This window comes from Fukomys damarensis, unplaced genomic scaffold (genome assembly GCF_012274545.1).
Source record: "Fukomys damarensis isolate Sample0158 unplaced genomic scaffold, DMR_v1.0_HiC HiC_scaffold_16, whole genome shotgun sequence".
In the NCBI taxonomy this organism is placed as follows: Eukaryota; Metazoa; Chordata; class Mammalia; order Rodentia; family Bathyergidae; genus Fukomys; species Fukomys damarensis.
The window spans coordinates 111549049-111572008 of NW_022900928.1; the positions used below are offsets into that span (position 1 = coordinate 111549049).

Sequence of the window (22960 nt, forward strand, 5' to 3'; positions counted from 1 at the left end):
GAAAAAAAAAAAAAAAAAAAAAAAAAAAAATCATTTCATTAAAACTGTCCCAAATATTTAAAAAGTCCAAGAAACTAGAAATTGGTACTATCTTTTAAAGAACTTCAGTACTTATTGGGTTAATACTTATATTTTGTTTACTTATTATTTACTGGTGATGCTATGTTAGTTTTTCCATTTCTTTTACCAACAATGTCTGAGAATTAAAAGTAAATCTGGGTTCAAATTCCACATGTGCTAGAAGCTTACATACAGACATTATGCCACTCTGTGTTTCATTTTTTGGCTCTTGTAGAATGGGAATAGTAATGCCTTCTACTTACCCTGTTGTGAGGATTGAAGGTAATAAACATAAAAACCTCAAAGCAGAGCATAGCATATAAATATGTGATCAATAAATACAAGGTCTATTTGTGTTTCAAATTTTTGAAACATTTGTTAAACTTGTAAGGGTCATTTTATCTTTAAGTGTGTAATTACTAGATCCAAACACATTCACTAGTCTCCCTGCTTTTTGCCTGGATTTTGGCTCTATGAATTCCATTTGATCTTCCTAAACCATTAACTCTTGATTACAGGGAGTCTCTCAGAAACATAAATAGAAGAGGCAAAACAGCAGCAGGGGCTCTGGCTTCTCATTGCACTCCCAGCAGGAGTGCTATAAAGCAGTTGATAATAAATCTCATTAGACTTGATGTCAAAATCAAGATTTCCATGGTTTTGACCAGCAAAAACAAATTGACAGAGCCAACAGAAGCCTGACTAACAGGCTAAGACCTGAAGGATTGCAGTATGGCTTCCTATCTCTCTATTAGAAGCATAAGGACCCTGGGCTAAGTTTTATCTTTTCCAGTATCAGTTTACACATCTATAAAGCAGTTTACACCTCAGACAGTTTGAAGTAGAAATTCTTTAACTTCCCTTCCACCCTTAACACTCCCTGAGTAAATAATCACCACACATATACATCACAGTACAATACTGCATCTCAGTGGTACAGATTACGACGCTTAGAGTTCATCTACATACAGTGGCTAAAGACAAATCACACTGGGCACATTTCTTTTCAAAGAATGCTGATTGAATCAATTGTCCAGAGAAGGACACATATGATAGGTAAAGAAAGGGCAGTGGATTAGCAAATGAGATGGAAGGGTATTTGTCCATATGATAACAAGAGCCTGGTATCTCGGTGTAAATGTGAATGTGGACTATTATATACCAAAATTAATGCATTAAAATTTCTGCATTTATTTCCAAACTCTCCTCCTGCCCCAAGCTTGAAGCTGGAAAGTTCTAAATATCTGGTTAGTAGAGAATCAGCAAGATCACAATATTTTGATATCCCCTGCAATCTCTAAGAATATAGAAGAACAAATGAATGCAATTTAATGCTTGGTCTTATTAAAGAGAAACATCTATAATTTATAAAGACATATAATGTTTTTACTAAAACAAATCATCCACACCTCCAAAGTAAAAGAGAAAGAAATAACATGATGTATATTTGAAAGAGATCAATGTTGGAATAATGCTTGCAGCTCAGGGCAATTTTGTGCATGTGAGCTCAGAGCACTGGAAAATAAATTACTGTGACTGGTCAACTGGAATGACCAAGGCATTTCCTAGGATAAATGTTCAAAAATCCCTCAACTGTTAGTGACAATATGATTATACATCATATAAAGAGAAATGTAATAAAACATATATCATTCAAGTTTGTCCCACTGATGAAAATAATAGAATAGTGTACTCTAAAAAATGTAGAAGAATAAATGAAAAATGGTGCCAATAAATGATTAAGCACTGGAAAAATTCAGTAGTCATTTCTCTTTGGCATAAAAGAAACACCGTATACCTGTATCTGGAAACTGAGTCAATTATTTGTTTTCTGAATCAAAACAAAACAAAGCACTCATAAAGATAGGTTTGGGAATACTGTAGGATTTTTTTTCTTTTTTTAGAAAGATCTCACTATGTATTTCTGGTTGGCCATGACCTCATTAATATAGCCTAGACTGGCCTCAAAGTCCATGTAATCCTTCTGCCTCAGCCTCCCAAATGCTTGGATCATAGGTAAGCAACACCATATCTGGAATATGGTATGAATTTTTGTGAAGTGATGAGGGCCTGAATTAACAGTTGTGGCAGAAGAAATAAAAGGAATTCAAGAGCTATTTTTAAGAAAGACCAAACTTTATTTTGAATTGGGTCATTTAGAAAGAAGAGATTTTGATATCACATTTTAAAAGTTTATAATGTTTACTGAGAAACAGGAAAATTGGGAGAAATACCACTTTACTCCTTATCAACAAATGCTTTCCAGGTTGTGTAATGTAGAAATACTGTAAAAACTAGGATACTTTTTCGTAGTATCTGAAAAACATATTTCCTTACATTTGTTCATATGGAGGTTTTATTTGGTTTTGTACTGCTTTGTCTTCTTTCTGGCCTATTCTAGGTCTGTTTCCTCATATCCATTCCAATTTTGTTATGATTTAGATCAACAGCTTCTCCCCAGAGTCTCCTATGTAGAGGTGGGACCTGGTGGGAAGGAGGGGGTCACAGGCTGTGGCTTGGAAGTGTCATTCTTATCCCTGGATCTTATCTTTTTCCCTGCTTCCTGGCCTATATTCACTCTTCTGTTTCTGCCTTGAAGCAACCTATGATAACTGAATCTACTGACACTGTGAGCCAAAGTAGCCTCTCCCCTTTTAGACTGCAAGTGGGAGAATATTTTTTAACAGCAATGGAAAGTGTCTAATACAAAGCCCAAGTCTTCTTCCACAAAACTACAGCTAGTATGATTTTCTCTGACTCTTATGCACATTTGCCTTCATTTATCTTTTTTCCATAATGCCTAATATTTTCAGTAATAGACAGAGAACACTCTGAGATAAAAAGATACCAAAAAGCTATGCTATGAAGTGTCTTAACAAGAAGAGCTCCTCATTTTGGTTTAGTAGACAAAAAGCAAAAGCAAAGACAACAAAACAAAACACAAAAACTCAAGCATCCCATCAAAGATAAAATGCAGAAAACCTCGACATATTTAGGACCAAATGTAAAACCAATATCCTGAAACTGTAAGCATTTATCATCCCGTAGCAGGCTTTGTTAGAATTGATATTGATCCTTGGTAAATTGCAACCAGAATAACCTTGTTATATCATTACAACATTCTACCACTGAATTACCTAGCTGTGAAATGCTTCCTTAATTTGTATCTGTAGGATTTACTCTTCTATATTTAATCATGGAAGGAGAAATATTTGTGCAGAGAAGTAACCCAAAGTGTTTGTGGTCACTTTCCAATTAAATATTTCTATAATAATATATATATACATGCACAAAATACAGTTATTATTCTGGAAAGTCATTCTATAATAAGGCAATTTTAAAATTGGAAAAAGCTTATATATTATTTGTTTTACTCTTATTATCACTGGAGAAACCAAGCCTGATTAAGTGATATGACCAAGGTTAAAATACAAATCAGAGCTATTCCCAGAATCTGAGATTACTGACTTCCAATTTAGTTTCTTGTATCCATATTACCATTAAGTGAATGAAAACTTTTAGTTCTATCAGTGGCACAAAGTACCTAACTACACCCCCCCCACAATAACATCCCTTCCTCAGGCATTCTATTATTTTAGGAATTTGACCTCCATACATGACTATTGAACACTGGACTCACAGATCAGCTCTGTCTCTTAACATCTGTAGACTCAGTGATTAGTTCTGTCTCTTACCATCTCTTACTTACACTCTTCAATCTTCAGTTTTCTTAACTCTTGAAATGGGACTAACCTTTGTTGCTACTCATAGGACTTTATGAAATAAAGTAAAACTTTTAAAGCAGTTAGAATAATATCTATGTTCTGGTAAGCACTCAGTATGTTTTAGCTGATGTTACTGTAAAGTTTTTATTATTTCATAAAGAAGTCACTATTTTCCTTTAATAAGTATAAATGCAAACCAAATTACAGATCTCATGTTTTCAAATGTCATCATTAACAATTACATCATTATTTCTACATTATAATTTTACCTAAATTTTTAAGCTTAATAATTTTACAATTATTAAGAAGCACATTTAGTATAATATCACAAATCCTCTGTGCGACATCAAAGATTTGCTAGGTGGGGGTAAAATTCATAAAAGTTTAAAGGTAATTACATTCTGTGTGGTAACCTTACTAAAACATTTAAGTTACAAAACCTTATCTGAGGACAAAGTGATATTGGTGAAAATTAAAGTAAATATAATAATATTTTCTTGACAGTGAAAATATGGAATTTATAATCAATACTTTAGAAACTGATCAAAGTTTGAGCCTAATTTATAAATGTAGTTACTTAATGGGCAGGATAGAAATGGAGATGAATTGTGATAATCCATGTATTTCACAAGAATGTGGGAACTAATTACTTGGTCTTCAACTTGGTCTGGGAAACTGAGAGTTAGGTGAGTTCATATGTTTTTATTTTTATTAACACATAATTTTTATGCATACCTATGAAATTATATAATTTGAAAGAAATGGGACACTTAATCCCTTAAATTTTCATCACAAATAACCAAATGATCCTTAAACTATGCCTTCCTCCCTAAAATTACACTAAAGCTTTTACATTAAGTTTTCTGATGTTATTAAAGCTAAAATACCCCCAATCCATCAATGTATCTGCATGTTATTCATTGCTGTTGCACTTACATGTAATTCATTATGTTAAATAAATATAAACCTAGATGACGTAAAAGAAAAAAAAGACTGAATTTTCCCTCTTAACAATGCATAAAGTAAAAAATTGTACTGAACATTTAATTGAAAATATTAGACAATACATATTTCAAAATATCTAGAACAAAGGACTATACGGAAGAACTAATTGACAAATAATACACAAAGGAGAAATAATTGGACTATATGCACAAATAAATTTAACCCACAACCTACAGCAACCTCGCCAGAAAACAACCCCTCTCATCTATACTGAGCGTCTCAGGAAGTCAGATTTCTTTAAGTAAGATGGGTTTGCAGGAAACCATACTGCGGCTGCTGCTTTCTGTAGTAAAAAATTCACCAAGCAGAACAGGAACTTCAATAACAGTTGCACACCAATGGCCAGAACTTGGTTAATAAATGAGAGTTTCCTAATTTTTGTTCTTGCTTCTAACCTGGGACAAACTAGAGAAAGCCAAATATATACAGCCAACAAATCATTTCTAGTCAGTCTCCTTGCAGCTTCCCCAGGCCTCAAGCCTTCCTCACCTTTCTTCCCTATAATGTTTTCCACTCTGTGTGACTTTTAGTTTCTGCCAAAGCTGAAGTGATGGTGGCTGACTCCCTTGTCATAGTAATCTTTATTTGGTTAATATTTCCTTAGTTCTATACTGTCGAGCATTGACTACACTAGGCAGCTTCTTACATTCTTCTGTTTGCAGCATGCCAAAAGTGCTTCTGGCACACTACTTTGCTAAAAATATTTGAGATACTAGTCAAAGTGTATCTAACATAACTTCAGCTGTAAAATACATTAATATTTTCCAGCACTATTTGAATTTGCTCCATCAACTTTTTGGGAAAATATCAATATTGTATTTAAAACTGATTCATTACTTTAAAGTTAAAATTCACCAAAATTCATATGAAATTTAAAAAAATAAAAACACTGTAGGTGAAATAGTTTATGGACGTTATTTGATATTAAAACACATTCACAGAAATAATTTGCTTGCCAAGTGGCACTGCATCAATAGTCTTTTCATAGATAATGGATAGAAAACATAATGCAGATGTGATTTTTATATAATATATGACATTGACAAAGATAAGTACAGATAAAATTTGGCCAATTCTCAAAGAAGGGTAATATTTAATTGCTTATAAATACATAAACTGCCTAACATTCAAATCAGATAGGTACTGTTTGTTCTATTTGAAAACTGAAAAAACAAAGTTGCAAATTTTCCTCTTTATAATCTATGTAGACCTTCAAGGTTAGTGAGGAGTAAGGTTCATGTAAAAATAGTTCTACTGTTTGGCTTTGAAGTTTATCAAATATGCTTTAAAATATTCCACCAAAATTCACTTTAAAATGTCCTCAGTACAAAATTTAGCCATGAACCAAAAACATAGTTTATTTATTTATTATTTACTTATTTATACTGGCAATCAAAGGGCTTTCTGCATGCCAGGAAACTAATATATCATTTTCTAAGCTACTTCCCCAGTCCTAAAAAAGGGGAGGAATTTAGAACCAATGCCCTACCTAGACACCAGTGGCTTGGGCGCACAGGCTGCAGCCAAAGGCCTGCCTAAAAAACAGCTACACAGGCATGCAGTCCCCAGTCAGAAGGCTGTCTGGACATCCTGGTATGGGGATCAAGAAGGTCATCATTCTGAACTGAGGTACTGGTGCAGTGGTGAGCAGCAGTAAGAAGGGCTCTCTGAGGCTTGCTGAGAATTGAAGCTTACTGGGAGAGCAAAGAATCACCTCAAAAAAGGTGCAGCAGACTTCATTGGTTAAAAAGAGAAGACACATAAGTTTCAAAACCAGACTTCCAGATCACCAAAGGCAATCCCAAGGGATAATGAGATGGAACAATCTGATAGTCAACCATCTGAACTCCCTGAACTGGCAACAAAAGACGATCTAGAAAATATAAAATCAGAAATAATTTCTCAGATAAGAACAGTGATTGTGTCCGTAGTGAAAGACATGATTAATAATTCTAAAGCAGACACAGATAAGAAAATAGAGGAGCCAAGGAACATGACGGAATCCCAGCATAGAAAACAAATGCAATCCATAAAACAGATACCCAGGAGATTAAATCCTCCACTGAAAGTTTATGCAGCAGAATGAGCCAATGTGAGGACAGAGTATCAGCTATAGAAGATAGGATGGTGATTAGTGACCAAGAAAAGAAAGATTTCTTAAAAATATCAAGAGCCCACAAGAAATCAACCCAGAAGCTGCTAGATGATAGAAAGAAGAATAACATAAGACTGATGGGAGTAATGAAGAAACAAGAGAAAGTGCAAATCACGTAAAAAAAAAAAAACTATTCATAGAAGTAATGGCTGAAAACTTCCCAAGCAGGGAAAAATAATTTGACATATAGGTAAGTGAGGCATATAGGACTCCAACTAGCTGTGATTAAAAAAAAAAAAATCTACACCTAGGCATGTAATTGTCAAGATTCCAGAAACCCAATAGCAGAACAAAATTCTACAAGCAGTTAGAGAAAATAAACAAATTACATACAAAGGAAAGCCCATCATACTCACACCAGACTTCTAAACACAAACCCTCAAGTCAAAAAGAGCTTGGGGTGAAGTATTTTAAATTCTAAAGGAAAACAGCCTCCTAACCAGATTGGTGTACCCTGCAAAACTATCTTTCAAAATTGATGGAGAAATAAGATACCTTCATGACAAACAACACCTGAGGAACTGCATGAATACAAAACCAACACTCCAAAGAAATTTAAACAATATCCTAGGAAAAGACAATGAGAGTCACAACCCAGGAAGCCTAGCAGAATGAATCCATCAGGCATGATAAGAAATCAAATGCAATGGGGGTATATTCAAGAACAGGAAAAGGTAATTACAAGGATAAGTCAGTACACATCAATTATAACTGTCAATGTTAATAGTCTCAATTCACCAATCAAAAGAAATAGACTGGCAAAATGAGTCAAAGAAGCAAAATCCAAAACATACACTGCATACAAGAAATAAACTTAATTCAAAAAGAAACTCAGAGACTGAGAGATAAAAGGTAGAAAACAATACTCCATGTGACAGGAACCTGAAAAAAAGCAGGAATATCTATCCTATTTGCAGATCAACTGGATTTCAAACCAACACTAATTAAGAGAGACAAAGAAGGGCACTACATCCTTGAAAGGGAAAAATCCAAGAGGAAGAGATGACAATCATAAATATATATGCACCCAATACTAGTGCACCCAACTATATAAAACAAATATTAATGGACATGAAAAATCAAATAAGCATTAATAGAACAGTAGAGGGGAATCTCAATGCCCCACTATCACAAACAGGTAGATCAACTAGACAGAAAGTAAACAACAAAATACTAGAACTCAACAAAACTCTTGAATAAATAGACAACAGATTTTTACAGAGTTTTCCACCCCATGAAGTCAGAATACACGTTTTTTCAGATTCACATGGGAGGTTCTCCAAAATAGACCACACACTTTCTCATAGGACATGTTTAAGTAAATGCAAAGGAAGTGAAGTCATCCCTTGTATATTATCAGATCACAGTGCGATGAAACTGGAGATCAATATAAAAGAAACCACAAGAATTACATAAATACATGGAAATTGAACAACATACTCCTGAAAAACCAATGGGTCACAGAGGAAATTAAAGAAGAAATCAGGAAATTTCTACAATTAAATGACAGTGCCAATACACCATATAAGAATCTATGGGACATAATGAAAGCAGTCTTATGAGGAAAATTCATAGCGGTGAATACTCATATTAGGAAAATAGAGTGAGCTCAATCAATGCAATGGAGACAAAGAGAATGATACACAGAAACAAAGAAAAAGCCAATGAAATCAAGAATTGGTTCTTTGAAAAAATAAACAAAATTGACACTTAGCCAACCTCATAAAAAGAAAGAAAGGACTCAAATCCATGCAATTAGGAATGAAAAGATTGAAATTACAACAGACAGCAATACTTACTTTGAGAACCCATATGCCAATAGATGGGAAACATAGAAGAACTAGACATTTTTCTAGAAACATAGGAATTGTCAAAGTTGAACGGAGAAGACCTAAAAATTCTAAACAACCCAATATCAGTCAATTAAATTGCAAATATAATTAAGAATTTATCAATAAAAAAGCCCAAGTCCTGATGGCTTTACTGCTGAATTCCACAAGACATTCAGAGAAGAACTAGTGTTACTACTGTTTAAACTCTTCAAGAAATTGAAAGGGAAGTAATACTCCAAAATTCATCCCTGGAAGCAAGCATAACCTTGATTCCAAAAGCAGAGAGAGACCCAACCAAAATAGAGAACTACAGGCCAATCTCCCTAATGAACATAAATGCAAAAATCCTCAATAAGATACTAGCAAACAGAATACAGAAGACCATCAAGAAGTTCATACACCCTGACCAAGTGAGATTCAGCCCAGAGTTGCAGGGATGATTCAACATATGTAAATCAATAAATATAATAAACTATTTTAAGAGACCCAAGGACAAAAACCATATGATCATCTCAATAGATGCAACAACAGTGTTCAACAAAATAAAGCATGCTTTTTTTGTTTTTTGCTACTGGGGATCAAACTCGGGTCCTCGTGTTTGTGAGTCAGGTGGTGGCAAGACTGAGCTAAATCTCCAGCCCTAACAACCATTTTTGATTAAAAAAAAACTACAAAGAATTGGAATAGATGTTCTTTATCTCAACTTAATAAAAGCCATCTATGAAAAAATCAACGGCCACCACACTAAATGGTCAAATAACTGAAATCCTTCATGCTAAAATCACGAACATGACAAGGATGTCCACTGTCACCATTCCTGTTTAATATATTTCTAGAAACATTAGCTACAACAATTAAATAAAAGAAAAAAAAATAAGAATAAAGAAAGAAAATGAAGAAGTTAAATTGTCATCATTTGAAGATGGCATTATACTCTATATAGAAGACCCCAAGAACTCTACCAAAAGTTTTCTAGACTAAATAACTAAATTCAGTAGAATAGAGGGATATAAGGTCAACACACAAAAATCAATAGCCTTCTAGTACATGAACAACAGACTCACTGAGAGAGGAACTGGACAAACAACTTCTTTCACAATAGCATCCAAAAAAATTAAATACATAGCAATCAACCTATAAATCAAAGGACTCTATTCTGAAGACTACAGTACTCTGAAAAAATAGATTGAAAAGGATATAAGAAAATGGAAAGACATCCCTTGTTTTGGATAAGGAGAACCAATATAATAAAAATGGCCATACTTCTAAAACTGCTATGTAGATTCAATGCAATCCCATTTGAAATGCCAGGAGCGTACCCCACAGGACTTGAGAAAAAAAACCCAAAATTTATTTGGAATAAGAAGAGATATAAAGTAGCAAAAGCAATTCTAGACAATAAAGGCAAGGCAGAGGGTATCATAATCCTCAATTTAAAATTATCCTACAAAGCTACTGTGATAAAAACAGCATGGGGCCAGCGATTTAGCTCTGTGGTTCTGCCACCTGCCTTGTAAGTGCAAAGTTCCAAGTTTGATCCCTGGTACAAAAAAAAAAGAAAGAAAGAAAGAAAGAAAGAGAGAGAACAAAACAAAAAAAAACCCAGTATGGTACTGGTAAAAAAAAAATAAACAAAATAAACAAACAAAAACAAAAAACAAAACAGACTGAGGATGGCGGAAAAGATTAGAAGATGCAGAAACAACTTCAGACATACTCAGCCACCTTTTCTCCAACAAAGGAGCCAAACACCCTCTCCTCAGTGGAGGAAAGATTAGCCTCTTTAATAAGTGGTGCTGGAATAACTGGGTTTCAACTTGCCAAAGATTAAAACTAAACTTACATCCCTCATCATACACTAAACTAAAATCAAAATGGATCAAAGATCTAAATATTAAAACAGAAACACTAAACAGGCTAGAAGAGAGGTTAGGTAGAACTTTTGGGTGTAGGAAAAGATTTTATAAACAAAACCTCAGTTGCCCATGAATACAAGTCAGTTATTAATTTATAAAAGCTCTTTAAAAGTATAGTTTTCACATTGTTACAGGAAAAGACTTTATAAAGTCCTCAGTAGCACGGGAACTAGTACAAAAAGAATCAGCAACTGGGATCTCTTCTTGTTAAAAAGCTTCTGCATAGCAAGAGAAACCACCAACAGCATGAAGAGACAATGCACAATGTGGGAAAAACTCCACTAGCTTGTTAGTCAGACCAAGGTCTACTATCTAGAATATTTAGAGAATTTTAAAAAATAAGATCTGCCAAATTTAAAGACCCAATCCAAAAATGGGCATCAAAAAATGAACAGATATTTCTCAGACAAAGGAGTAGAAATAGCAAATAAACATATGAAAAAATGTTCCACATCAGTGGTCATTCGAGAGATGCAGATGAGAACAACACTGAGATTCCACCTCACCCCAGAAAGAATGGCTGCTTCCATGAAATCAATCAAAAACAAATGCTGGTGGGGATGTGGGGAAAGAGGAGCCCTGCTCCACTGCTGGGGGGAGTGTAGACTGGTGCAGCCACTGTGGAAATCAGTATGGAGATACCTCAAAGAACTAGGATTAGGAATTCCATCTGACCCACCTATTCCCCTGCTGGGTATCTTCCCAGAAGAATAAGAATCATACCACAGCGATATATGCTCACCCATGTTCATAGCAGCATAATTCATGATAGCTAAAACTTGGAAGCAGCCCAAATGCCCATCAACTGGAGACTGGATAAAGATGTGTTTTTTTGTTTTGTTTTGTTTTTTATAAAATTAAGTACAACTAAGTCATAACGAACAAGAACCTAGACACATTTATAGCTAAGTGGGTGCACACTGAGGACATATTCTTAAGTGAAATTAATGGGACAAATGTGTAAATACCAAATAGTTTCTCTGGTGTGAGAAACTGAAAGTGAAATAAACAGGGCACACGGGTAAATACCGGATAGTTTCTCTAGTGTGAGAAACTGAAAGCTTAAATAAGGGCTGCAGTAATATAGTTTTTTTTGTTGTTGTTGTTGTTGTTTGTTTGTTTGTTTGTTTTGTTTTTTGAGACAGGGTTTCACTATGTAGTTGAGACTGACATGGAACTCACTTTGTAGGCCAGGCTGGTCTCAAACTCACAGCAATCCTCCTGCCTCAGCCTCCCGAGTACTGGGATTACAGGCGTGCGCCACCGCACCCAGTAATATAGTTTTTGATAAAAAAGAAACATTCATTGAGGTCCCCGTTTTGCCTCTTTCTACCTCAGACCTTTTAAATCAAAGTAGAATGATAAAAGGTGTGAACAGGTTCAGGGATGCATTTTGTAAGTGAATCCCTGGGATAAATTTATCAGAGGATATGTGTTCTAAACAGTGAGGTCCTCAATGCCAAGAAAAACAATCATATCACAAAAACAACATGTTTCAAAAACTAATGCCATAGCATACTGCAGTAAAGACAGACAGCTTGTGTTAAGAGTCTACCTTCCCTCTGGTTAGCTCTGACACTATTCACATTACCTAACTTCTCTGCGGAGGTTTTTCATTTTTAGTGAGGACATAATAGTAGTACCAGGACCACCTCATGGAATTGTTTTAAGGACTAAGAGCATTAATACATGGGTGTTGAATAGCAAATCATAGGTATTTCTTTATTATTACTATCTGGAATCAAGCAAACACCTTCATTTGGTCACGAAAAAAGGGACACTCTTGGTTCAGGAGTCACAGAGATGGTGGGGAAGACTCAGAGGAAGCATTGTTTTCCCCTCAAAACATGAGCATCATGTTTGGCATCTGGTCAGTGGAAGAAACTGCAGAAATGAATTCACTGCCTTCCCACGTACTGTATTGGTCACAGCACAGCGTTTGTCACACTGGCCGTAGTCTCCCCATCTGTGTGACACTTTCATCACCCTGGGTACTTCATTACAACAGGAATTAGGTCAAAATTCATTGCATCTCAAATTTAGGTTAATGCTTCTCACTCAGTCATACTTTATGAATGATGGATGGATGATAAACGAATTTTTGAAAATAAATTGGTGGATTTGATGGCTGTTAGAGAAGAACGCTATTTATAAAGTGTATTTAATATTTTAAATAAAATGTAAATTCCTTTCACAATTAATCCAAAACTTAAATCTATGTCTTAGATTTCATTCAGTTGTGCTTTTAGTGCAACTGATTTTAACTCAATGATTGCATTTTTTGTGCATTTGCATTTAAACTTGACAGAAAATATTTAATGTTTCATAAATGAGTGAAAGTGTGCTTTTCAGTATTACTTCTTGACTAATATATTATTTTTTTCAAGAGAAAACAACAGAAAGCCTACTTTGTAAGAACTTTCATTATTTACATGTATATAACCTTATCAATTTAAATAGGTCTTTAAAATTTTTTTAATTTAATTAACTAAAGATGGAGACAATGTTCATAAAAATTTGAAGATATTACATAATACACATTGTATTGTCTACACTTCTCTCCCAAATTAACACACTGTCTCTGTCTCCCTCCCTCTCTCTCTCTCTCTCTCTCTCTCTCGTGATGCACTCTTGTGGGAATGATAAGCTTTTAATCTATAACTCACAAGGAGTACAATTATATAGGTGTTTTGAAATTTTAGAGCTTACAATTTGTTTTCATTACTTTATTTCCAAAAGGTAATATAGTACTTATATGTAAGGTAATTGCATCTTACCCTGTTTGAGTCAATTCTTGCCCTGGAAGTGTAGATAGGAGGAGGAATGTTGAAAGCCTGGGGAACCAGATATTCCTCAGCATCCATCATATCTTCCAAATCCTCTTCATCCAAGAGATTCTGAAAGAACTTGCTGTCATTTGGACTGGGAAGCTTCATACGGTCATCACCCTAAAAGATTGCCCATCAGACACACAAAAAATCATGTTTCCCTTCATCCTCCATAGCAAATTTATGTAACAGCAAAACAAACGGCTAACAAAATTCATGCACTCATTTCTTATTTTGAAAAATAATTGTTTGGCACAGCTACTAGATACAAAGAAGCTTATAATGTGTTTGGGTACGACAGGGTAAGATAAAGAAATACAATACCAGATAAAGTGTGATAAATGCCATTAGAAAGTAATAAAACAGGCTGCTATGGATATTTTAAAGTAGGCAAAATTCATTTCACATTTGAGAGTAATGGTTCATTGCCAAGATGGTATGTGGGTTGTGACTTTAAGAATAAATAATAAACGGCAATCTATATCAATCTTTTATCGTATAAGGTTGGTTTGATGCAGTAGAGTTATCAGAAAAAAGAAACCTCCACAAGACACCAAAATCTTTGTTACATTCCTTCTCATTTTATTTTTTATTAAATAATTTTGTTTTAGTTTTCAAAATCATACAATTTTTATTCAAGAATTTCAACTTATGAAAGTTAATTTTTTGGGAAAAACAGCTAGGAATCAATATCTCCTAAAACTTGGCTTTTATCTTGATGTCAAGACTACTGATACGAAGACAAAGCTCACCTTGTTTTCATGAGGGAATATAATTTAGTTTATCCAAGGTTTATTTGTTTATAGTTTTGGTGAAAATAATAATAGAGAAATGATTACACTTATCCAATTTATTGTTTCTACTATCAAATATGAAATATGTTTAATTCACTGCGCACATCAGTTCATATGAATCCATTTATTGCTTGGATACTGCATACCTCTCCAAACAAACAAAAAAAGTGTTTTAAAATATTTTTCTTTAAAATTAAATATAAATATACTGAAATTTTTAATTATTTTTCTTCAAGCATTGACAAGATTAAAACAAAAATCCATCTTCCTTGGATTGTGAAAGGTGAAGATTATAATAATGAATACGACTTACCAATAATGCTAATAAAAGGCAGAGTGCTACAAGGTTTGTCTGGGGATAAAAACCTTTTCATGTGCGTGGTGATCATAATTATCTGGTCATTCAATAGCAATGTTATGTGAGTTCTAAGGGAAGCTATAGGTGGTTCTGAGATGAAGTAAAAGTTTCATTTGCATAAATTTTTCTCATGATAATCTGTTTACTCAATATGTTAGGGTTCATTGTGATATGGTGAGTTTGCCATTGGAATGGTCTTAAAATCAAAGCCAAATGGACTAACCTGAATAACCAGATATCTTTGTGGGTCTCGAGCCATCCTTGAGAATTCAGCAGCCAGTTCCTTGAATTTAGGTCTGCTGTCTGCATCAATCATCCAACCTGGAAATTTTCACACAATAAAAGGTGTCAGTACATCTATAATTAGAAAAAAAGAAGCAAGATTTAAATTTGTGAAAAATATGGGCAAAAATGTGAAATAGTCTTTTCATGATGATCTGAAAAACAAAGACAGGGAAAGAAACACTTCAATAGGTAAAGATTTCCACTCAGTCTGTGGCTATTCATAACCAAACATCTATAACAAATACAATTTTTGTTTTGTTGATCTGATTTAAAAACATTACTTATCTGCCTGAAAAACATAATCCAGGGTAACTATGAGATCTTGTACTTATTGCTTTTTGTTGTGTAGAGATAATTTGTTTTTAAATTGTTTGATTGTTATAAATAAGGTGATTGCAATATAATTCAACATTTTGTATCTGGAATGGCATGGGAGAAGAACAGATTTGGTTATAATAGGGTACACTGACATATAGGTTAAGAAAGTAATTGAAGCCAACTTTTTCATTTTACTCCTTTTCCTGTTGTGGGGGGGAAATTGAAGCAGAATGATGGGTAATGTTTCTTCAGAAATAGCCATTAGCTTATCCAAGTACTAGTTTTTCCAGCATGAAAATGCTTTCAGTAGTTTTCAGAGTACATATTATTATTATTTAGCTGGGATTCTAGATAAAGTGCATCTTATCTCCTTAGGATCTGGTGAGCTGACGAATTGACATGAGTAAATGCACCACATTTTCTTTAATTTTTTTCAAATCAGATGATCCCCAGCTAAAATATTAAATCTCCAGATTGAAATGCTAAGACTAATAAAGACAAAATGTATGCCTAGTCTTACATCATTTCATCAGAGTATACAAATCATTTACTTTGCTGGTTACGGGATCAGATTATACAATGCATGCACGTTTCCATAGGCACACCAAACAATGTTTGATTGAATAAAGCTATAAAGTTTGTTTTGCATTTTCTGAGAGTTTTTATTCTTGTTTTGGGAATTCTTTGGGTGTCATGTATAACTAGTGTCATTTTTTTCTCTCCTAACAAATCTCAGATATTCTTCATTGTATATGCATTCATTTTAAAATGTTTCTTACTGCCAAGATGCTGAGAAAATAGGTGTTTCTGGGCCTATTGGAGCAAAGAAAAGGTTAACTTCTTAGAAGGTATTGCATTCTCTCTAACTAAATGTTGAGTAAATAAAACTATGTTTAGGGAAAAGGGCACACTGACCTGAACTGCAAAGAACATTTTTTATTCCTTCCCTCACTGTCAGAATGTATCACACTTGTCACGAATATAAATCTGAGTAGACCTGGGTCCAAAGTCTCTTATTAATAAGATGCTTATTCACCTTCACCAGTGTGTTTCTTTGCTAACTCTGTAAACCAAAAGGGGGAATCCCCCAGTTATACAAGAGAGATCACGGTGTGTTAATCTCACTTAAATTAAGTCAGAAACTCCAGAGATTTTTCTAATTCTGTTTAAATTAAGGGTATGGGCTTCCAAAGCACAGCCATAATGCACATGTGTCTGGGGCATAGGAAGGAGGAAGAAAAGTAAGAGACTTTGATGTAAACAAATGGTCGAGTTGACAAAAAGTAAAAATTCATGGCATCTTAGTTCAATGTAGAGTCATTTCTCTACATTTCTCACTTTCTAACTTGCCCTGCTAATTTGCTCTTGACTAAAACTTGTAAACCTATTTCCATTTAATTTATTTTTTGAGCTATCAGCTTCATGTTTTCTTTCCTTTCATTTAAATCATTTATTTAGTCTGATATTATTCATGAAGATTACTCATGTTAGAATTAATAATATTAATTTTATCACTAACATTATTTACTGTATCTCTTTAGAACAATTTGACTATCATAAAAATTATAAGAAAAAGAACACTGAAGTCATATAATTTTTATTTCATAGCATAGAATCTATATTATATTAACAATATCACACAGTGTTTTCATAGTCAGTTTGCAATTATTTCTGATCTTTATCAATATAGAGAAACATTATAAGGTAACCTATACTATCATTCTATTAAGAATTATGGAGATGATAAAATTATTTTGTGATCTTACATTTGACCATGACCATGTAAACATCAATAGTGCAGATGGGAGGCTGAGGCAAACGTTCTCCTTTCTCTAATAAATCAGGGATTTCTCGGGTCGGGATTCCATCATAGGGTTTCCCCCCAAAGGTCATCAGTTCCCATATCGTGACTCCTAATTGGAGACAAAATTCTTAATAAGCATATTAACAGTATAATTTCAACAAACAACTGGCTATGACAAAAAAAGAAAAGAAACAAAATTCTCCCTAAGAGTCCAAAGAAGATTAAAAACACTCTTCAGATTCCTGTATGCATTATACCAATCACAATGATAAAGCTTTTGTGGGACATATTAATCTTTTACTATTGCCTTGGAATTTTAATGCTTGGCAGAAAATTTAGAGTGGCTATTAGAATATAGACTCTGTTCCCCATTTCTACTTATAAGTAATGCTAATGTTTGCTGATCCAATTTATGTTTCCCTATACCACATTACAGTCCATAATACAAGTCATTTGCTATCTATATATGTGTTCAGTGCCAAATAAATATGATTGTGGGAAAAACATGGTATTCATGTTTTTGAGATTTGATTCTCTGCTGTAAAAGCACTAAAAGGCTAACCTGGGGCTCTGGAATGATTGTCATACATTATATGAGGGAACTGCAGTTCTCTTTTTAATTAGCAAAAAAAAAAGAAAACAAGTGGAACAAACATGTTAATTTATTAAAACCTATAAAAGCCTGAATGAGGATTAATCCTTATATAAGATATAATACAGATGAAGCGGGCATCCAAAACAATAAAAGGGAATCAAGAGTAGTTCATTCCTCATGTAAAATCTGACTTTCTCAAACTATTAGAATACTGATTTCCTTTGGAAAAATATTAATATTAATATGCAAAAAGACAGTTTTGAAAATAATGATTCTGATTAAAGCACTAATATGTACAGTAGAGATTGCTTCTTCAAAATAGTGATCACATATTTAAAAATATATTTTTCTTAGGAATAAAAATTTTAGAATTGGAAACAGCTAGGTGGGCACCATACTATTACAATGAGCTTTGCTGGCTGCATAGATACAGATCTATTTTAATATAAAACAAATTAATTAGGGCTACATTTTCAACTGCCATCTGTAATGAATTATTTATTTAGGTTGAAGTTTATACGACTCATAATTATCTGATAATAAAAGTATATATCTTAATTAAAAGTATATATGAACTTCAAATTATCCTTCATAATGGAATCATTAACAATTATCTCATTATTTTGTTAATAATTGCATCCTATGATTTTTAAGTACAATATAAACCCATAACTGGTAACACAATCTTACTGATTGATGTTTATTACATTCTTAATTTTACATATTAAAGAGGCTGCCTCATAAAAACCCACTGGTTACAGTTCAGTCTTTAAGACAGGCTGGCACAAGTTGAGAGGTCTATGATTGTCAGTGGTACTCAGTGGTACGCATAGAATAGGTATTTAATAGAACATTTTATGAACTCAAGCAGTTAACAAAAGATGGAATACTCTCACATTCTTAGGACTTCCAAAAGAAGTAATATACAAAGCAATTACAAATCAAAATAAAAAATATAATGAACAGAAGCATATAAACACAAAGGACATTCTCAGAAAAACTGTATCAGAAACATTTTACATTGCAAAACGTACATTGCAATTTCATTATCTGCAGATATCAGCCTTAAATCATAGGTGCTGCATATTTGTGTAAATATAATGAATATGAAGAAGCAATCAGTGATAATTTCCAAAAATGGGTACTATAAACCAGACTATGTAGTTTTCTCTGTTTTCTTGTGTCTTTTACAATCAATTACGATCCATCATAAGCTTTGAGGGCTTTTCTGAATGTAAGTTGTTGACCAATGTTTCAAAGCAGAGTATGACCTATCCATTTTTTAAATCACTAATAAACAATTTCTGGAATTTTGCAACTCATCATGAGGAAAACTACTGTAACCTAAGTAACATGATTTTCTTCAAAAAATAAAATTTACTATTAAAATATAATTGTTCTGCCAACATTTGTTTCTTAGGTCATTTAAAATTAAGTGCTGCAAATTACCGCATCTAATTCAGGAATGTTTAAGTACTAAAAAAGAAAAAACATATATACTTATATATAATATGATAATACATAAATCTGTCATAAAATAAAATTCTGCATTTATGTATATCTTATATTTATACTGTTCTATATCTTGTAATACGTAAATGCGAATGTATGTACTAATCCATTCATACATCATATAATGTATAAATCTATCATATAATACACATCATAGATTTCCTTTTCTCCTTATCCTTCATAGTAATTTAACAGTGAAATTCAGTCAAGCATTTCTCTATTTTTTTTAAACCTCAAACTCACATTTTCTATTTCTAAGGTAGCAGAATATGTGTACTCTTCTTTGAATTATTACTACTTTCAATGGCATACCAATTGGGAGAATGCACTTTACTGAAATGTCTTAAATAATTTTTTAAAGAAAAAAATTTTTTAATAAAAGTTATAAGGAGGGAAACATACTTTACTGTAAGGTAAAGATAATGAATTCAAAGATAATGAATTGCTTTCCTAAATTAAAAATGTATGTTATTTAGTGATTAATTTGTTAAATCTTTGCTCTAAACATGAAAAAATGAAAAATCTAAGCTTGAATTTGAGAAAAATAAATTATACCATACTTTCAAATCTCAACATCATCCATTTTATTTAAATGAGTACTGTTCTTTTATTTGTAATAAATATGAGTATTATATGGTATTTTTAAACTTGGAAAAGGCATTGACTCTTGCCATTTGTTAACAAAACTGTAAGTAGTCAGTTGCTAAATGATTAAATTAAAAATAACAAAATAAATGTTATAAATATTAATCCTTGGTATTATTGACTCTGTAACATTGCTGTTACTTCAAGTCATTTGTAAATTAAAACTAAAGTTTCAATTAATAGTCTACTTTCTCACATTTTCCTTCATTTTCTTTACTTTCACTGGAGTAATCTCTCATTATTATAAAAATAACCTGTATATTCATTACTGTAAAACAGAAATTCCCTTTGTCTCCTACAGCTTGCTATACTTTGAGTTGTGTTTTAAAAAGTTGTTGAAAATTAAGGCCACAAGATTATATGAAGTTGTCCCTAAATTAAATATTTGTTTTCCAAGGAAAACAATCGGGTAAATTCCTAACCAACCAGAGCTTATGGTAGACCGCTCAGAAGGGATATTGGCATTTTACATTTTAGAGAATCAGGAAACAACATAAAAAGCAGATAAGAATGCTTTTTTGAGTGCTTTTTAAGAAAGCAGAGTTAATTCCTTTAGGAAATGAAGCAAATAAATAGGTATTTCCAACACAATGAAGTACATATGGCTTGAACTAGTTTAAATAAATCAAAAATTATCTATTTTTTCCTTAAAAGCTTTACTTGATAAGGAAAATTTACCATAGCTCCAGACGTCACTCTGATGAGTGAATTTCCTATAATGTATACACTCCAGAGCCATCCATTTAATCGGCATCTGTAGAGAAATGAGAAGTGAAAGTTTTATAGTAAAAATCATTTTTATATTTCTTAGATGCTAGTCTTTGATCATTCTCAATTATATTTTTTATTTTGTATGTAAAGATATAAATATAACTAGATTATTTTCCAAGGTGGATAATATATTAAAATTTATAAATTCACAAAATCAAACCAAAAATACATTTGTTTTTTTAAAAAAGCTTCATAAACACTAAAAAAATAACAAAATAGAAACAAATTTCTATATCCTTAATTAATGTCTAGTATTAAGTAATTAATATCTAATATTAAGTTGTATGTAATAGTATGGCCTACAATATCAAAACTAAACATCAAATGGATATGCTTCAAAATGTATCCATATTATATTTTTTCTTTAAAAAAATGAGATCTCTTACATTTTTAGTTATCCCCTTTCACCTTCAGACACATTTTGGACCATGACTACAATGAATACTTTCTATATTTACCCACTTGTGTTTGCTCATATATTCTGAACACAACATTGCCTAAAATCATGAATTCCAGTTAGATTTGCTTTGTTCTCCAGCCACAGATGACCTCTCTTGTCTTGGCTAACCAGCATTGAAAATATGTACCATTTGTAAAATAGGAACTAGTCTATAACAGAATGTTAGAGGATCAGCAGAAATCCATCATCACTGTAAGAAAAACAACTCAACCCACATACCCTGCTACTGATGGGTCAGCAGAATGCATTTCAACCCGAAGGGCAGCACTGTCTAGCTGGAAACAAAATTAGAGTCTATGGCATACAGATAAACACTTCTGCTTTGCAGTTGAAAGCTTGAAACAAAATAGGCATTTGAAGTCATGAGGTTGGCTGTTCACAAGGTGACACCAAGGTAACTCTATGACAGAATCATGGGATTCAGTGAAAGAGAACAGCAGACACATTGAAAGTAATTTCCCTATGGGCAAGGAGTTAGCAGACTTTATGGACTACAGACATTGTGTTAAAGAAGTAAGTTTAAATCACAGGTCGCTTGATAAAGACTTAATGGTTACCAGGCATTTAAAGGTATAATGAATCTTGCTTTAGACAAATCTTACAGCTGTATATTCTTACGACAAGTGAAGTTATGTGATTTATAACTTCTACTTCTGTGCAATCCTATAGTGAATTTCAAAGTGATGGTCTCTACTGAAATTTGGTAGTAAACAAGCAAAAAAGGCTAATAAAATCAAGGAAATCCCAGATGATTCCTTAAAACTGAAGGTTTTTCTTTCTTTCTTTTTTTTAAGGCTTTTGTTAATCTTGCCTTGGTGTAAAACTTGAGTATATACAGCTATGTAAGCACTGAGAGTAAAATGTCAGTGCTAAGCAACTTAAGTCCTATCATTGCAGAATATATACAATATATATTTGCATGCCTCATAATGAATAAGTCACATAAATATTTTATGACATGTGAATAACCTTTTTTCTTTTTTTCAATACTGGGGGTAGAACTCAGAGCCTTCACACTGCTCTAAACCCCAACTTTTTAAAAAAAATTTATTTTATTTAGAGACAGGGTCTCACTTGTGATCCACCTGCTTCACTCTTGCGGAGTGCTTATAGGCCTGCCCTACCACACCACGCTAAGTCTGTTCTCTGCTGTTAAAATAACTTGATTGATCACATTAGTTAAGGTTGCATTTGTTTATTTCATTTGGATAACCTTGACCTAAGTTTCCTTAGTTTCCTTAGGTCAAGCTAATAGATCCCTACATGGAGACTAACCTAATTGGTTAGTCAAAAATTACAGCTCAGCAGTGTTTTAATGAGGAAGTAGAAGGTATAAATTGAGATCATGTGGTGGAAGAAAGAGACTGAAACTGGAGAATAAGGAAAGGTAGGCAAGGCACTAGCTAAAGCAGCTTTGCTCAAGCCCCTCTGATACAGCAGCTTGTTCTCTAGAAAAGAGTTAGAAAGTGAACAATGAAGGTAAATCATACACTATGATAAAAGCTAAGAAATCTCAAAAGTCATAACCAGATAACTGGAATCCAGAATACTTGGAGTAGGAAGATAGCTTGTGCAGAAGTTAAATAGAATGGGTTCTTGGTAGTAAACTCTCTAGTCTATGAGAACTTGTGCCTCTGAAGAGGAGTAAATCCTACACTTTTAGGATAAATAGGACACTTTCTGTGGCTCTACTTACATTTCAGTTCATGTATTCCTCAGGATTTTCCTACTTCCTACTACTGCAACTAACATGAAGACCACTTGGGTCCAGGGTACATCACCGTGTTTCACCTACCTTTGAGAAACAAAAGCTGGCCATATGTTTTATTTTTTGACCCTAGACAAGAAAAATACAAATAGTAGAAATGGAGTATTATAATTGAAATCTCAAGCTCAC

The 22960-nt window shown here is 33.2% G+C and overlaps 1 protein-coding gene across 1 annotated transcript in view; it reads right to left on the minus strand.

Annotated features, from left to right (window-relative positions):
• The window catches only part of Erbb4 (erb-b2 receptor tyrosine kinase 4), a 689271-nt gene that overhangs the window by 23974 nt on the left and 642337 nt on the right, over positions 1 to 22960 (minus strand). Inside the window, exons 20-23 of the mRNA XM_033764601.1 lie at positions 20511 to 20586; positions 17043 to 17189; positions 14897 to 14994; positions 13471 to 13641 (exon numbers count right to left, since the gene is read on the minus strand). Of these exons, the coding sequence (XP_033620492.1) occupies positions 13471 to 13641; positions 14897 to 14994; positions 17043 to 17189; positions 20511 to 20586 (492 nt within the window). The remainder of the gene's footprint in view (positions 1 to 13470; positions 13642 to 14896; positions 14995 to 17042; positions 17190 to 20510; positions 20587 to 22960) is intronic.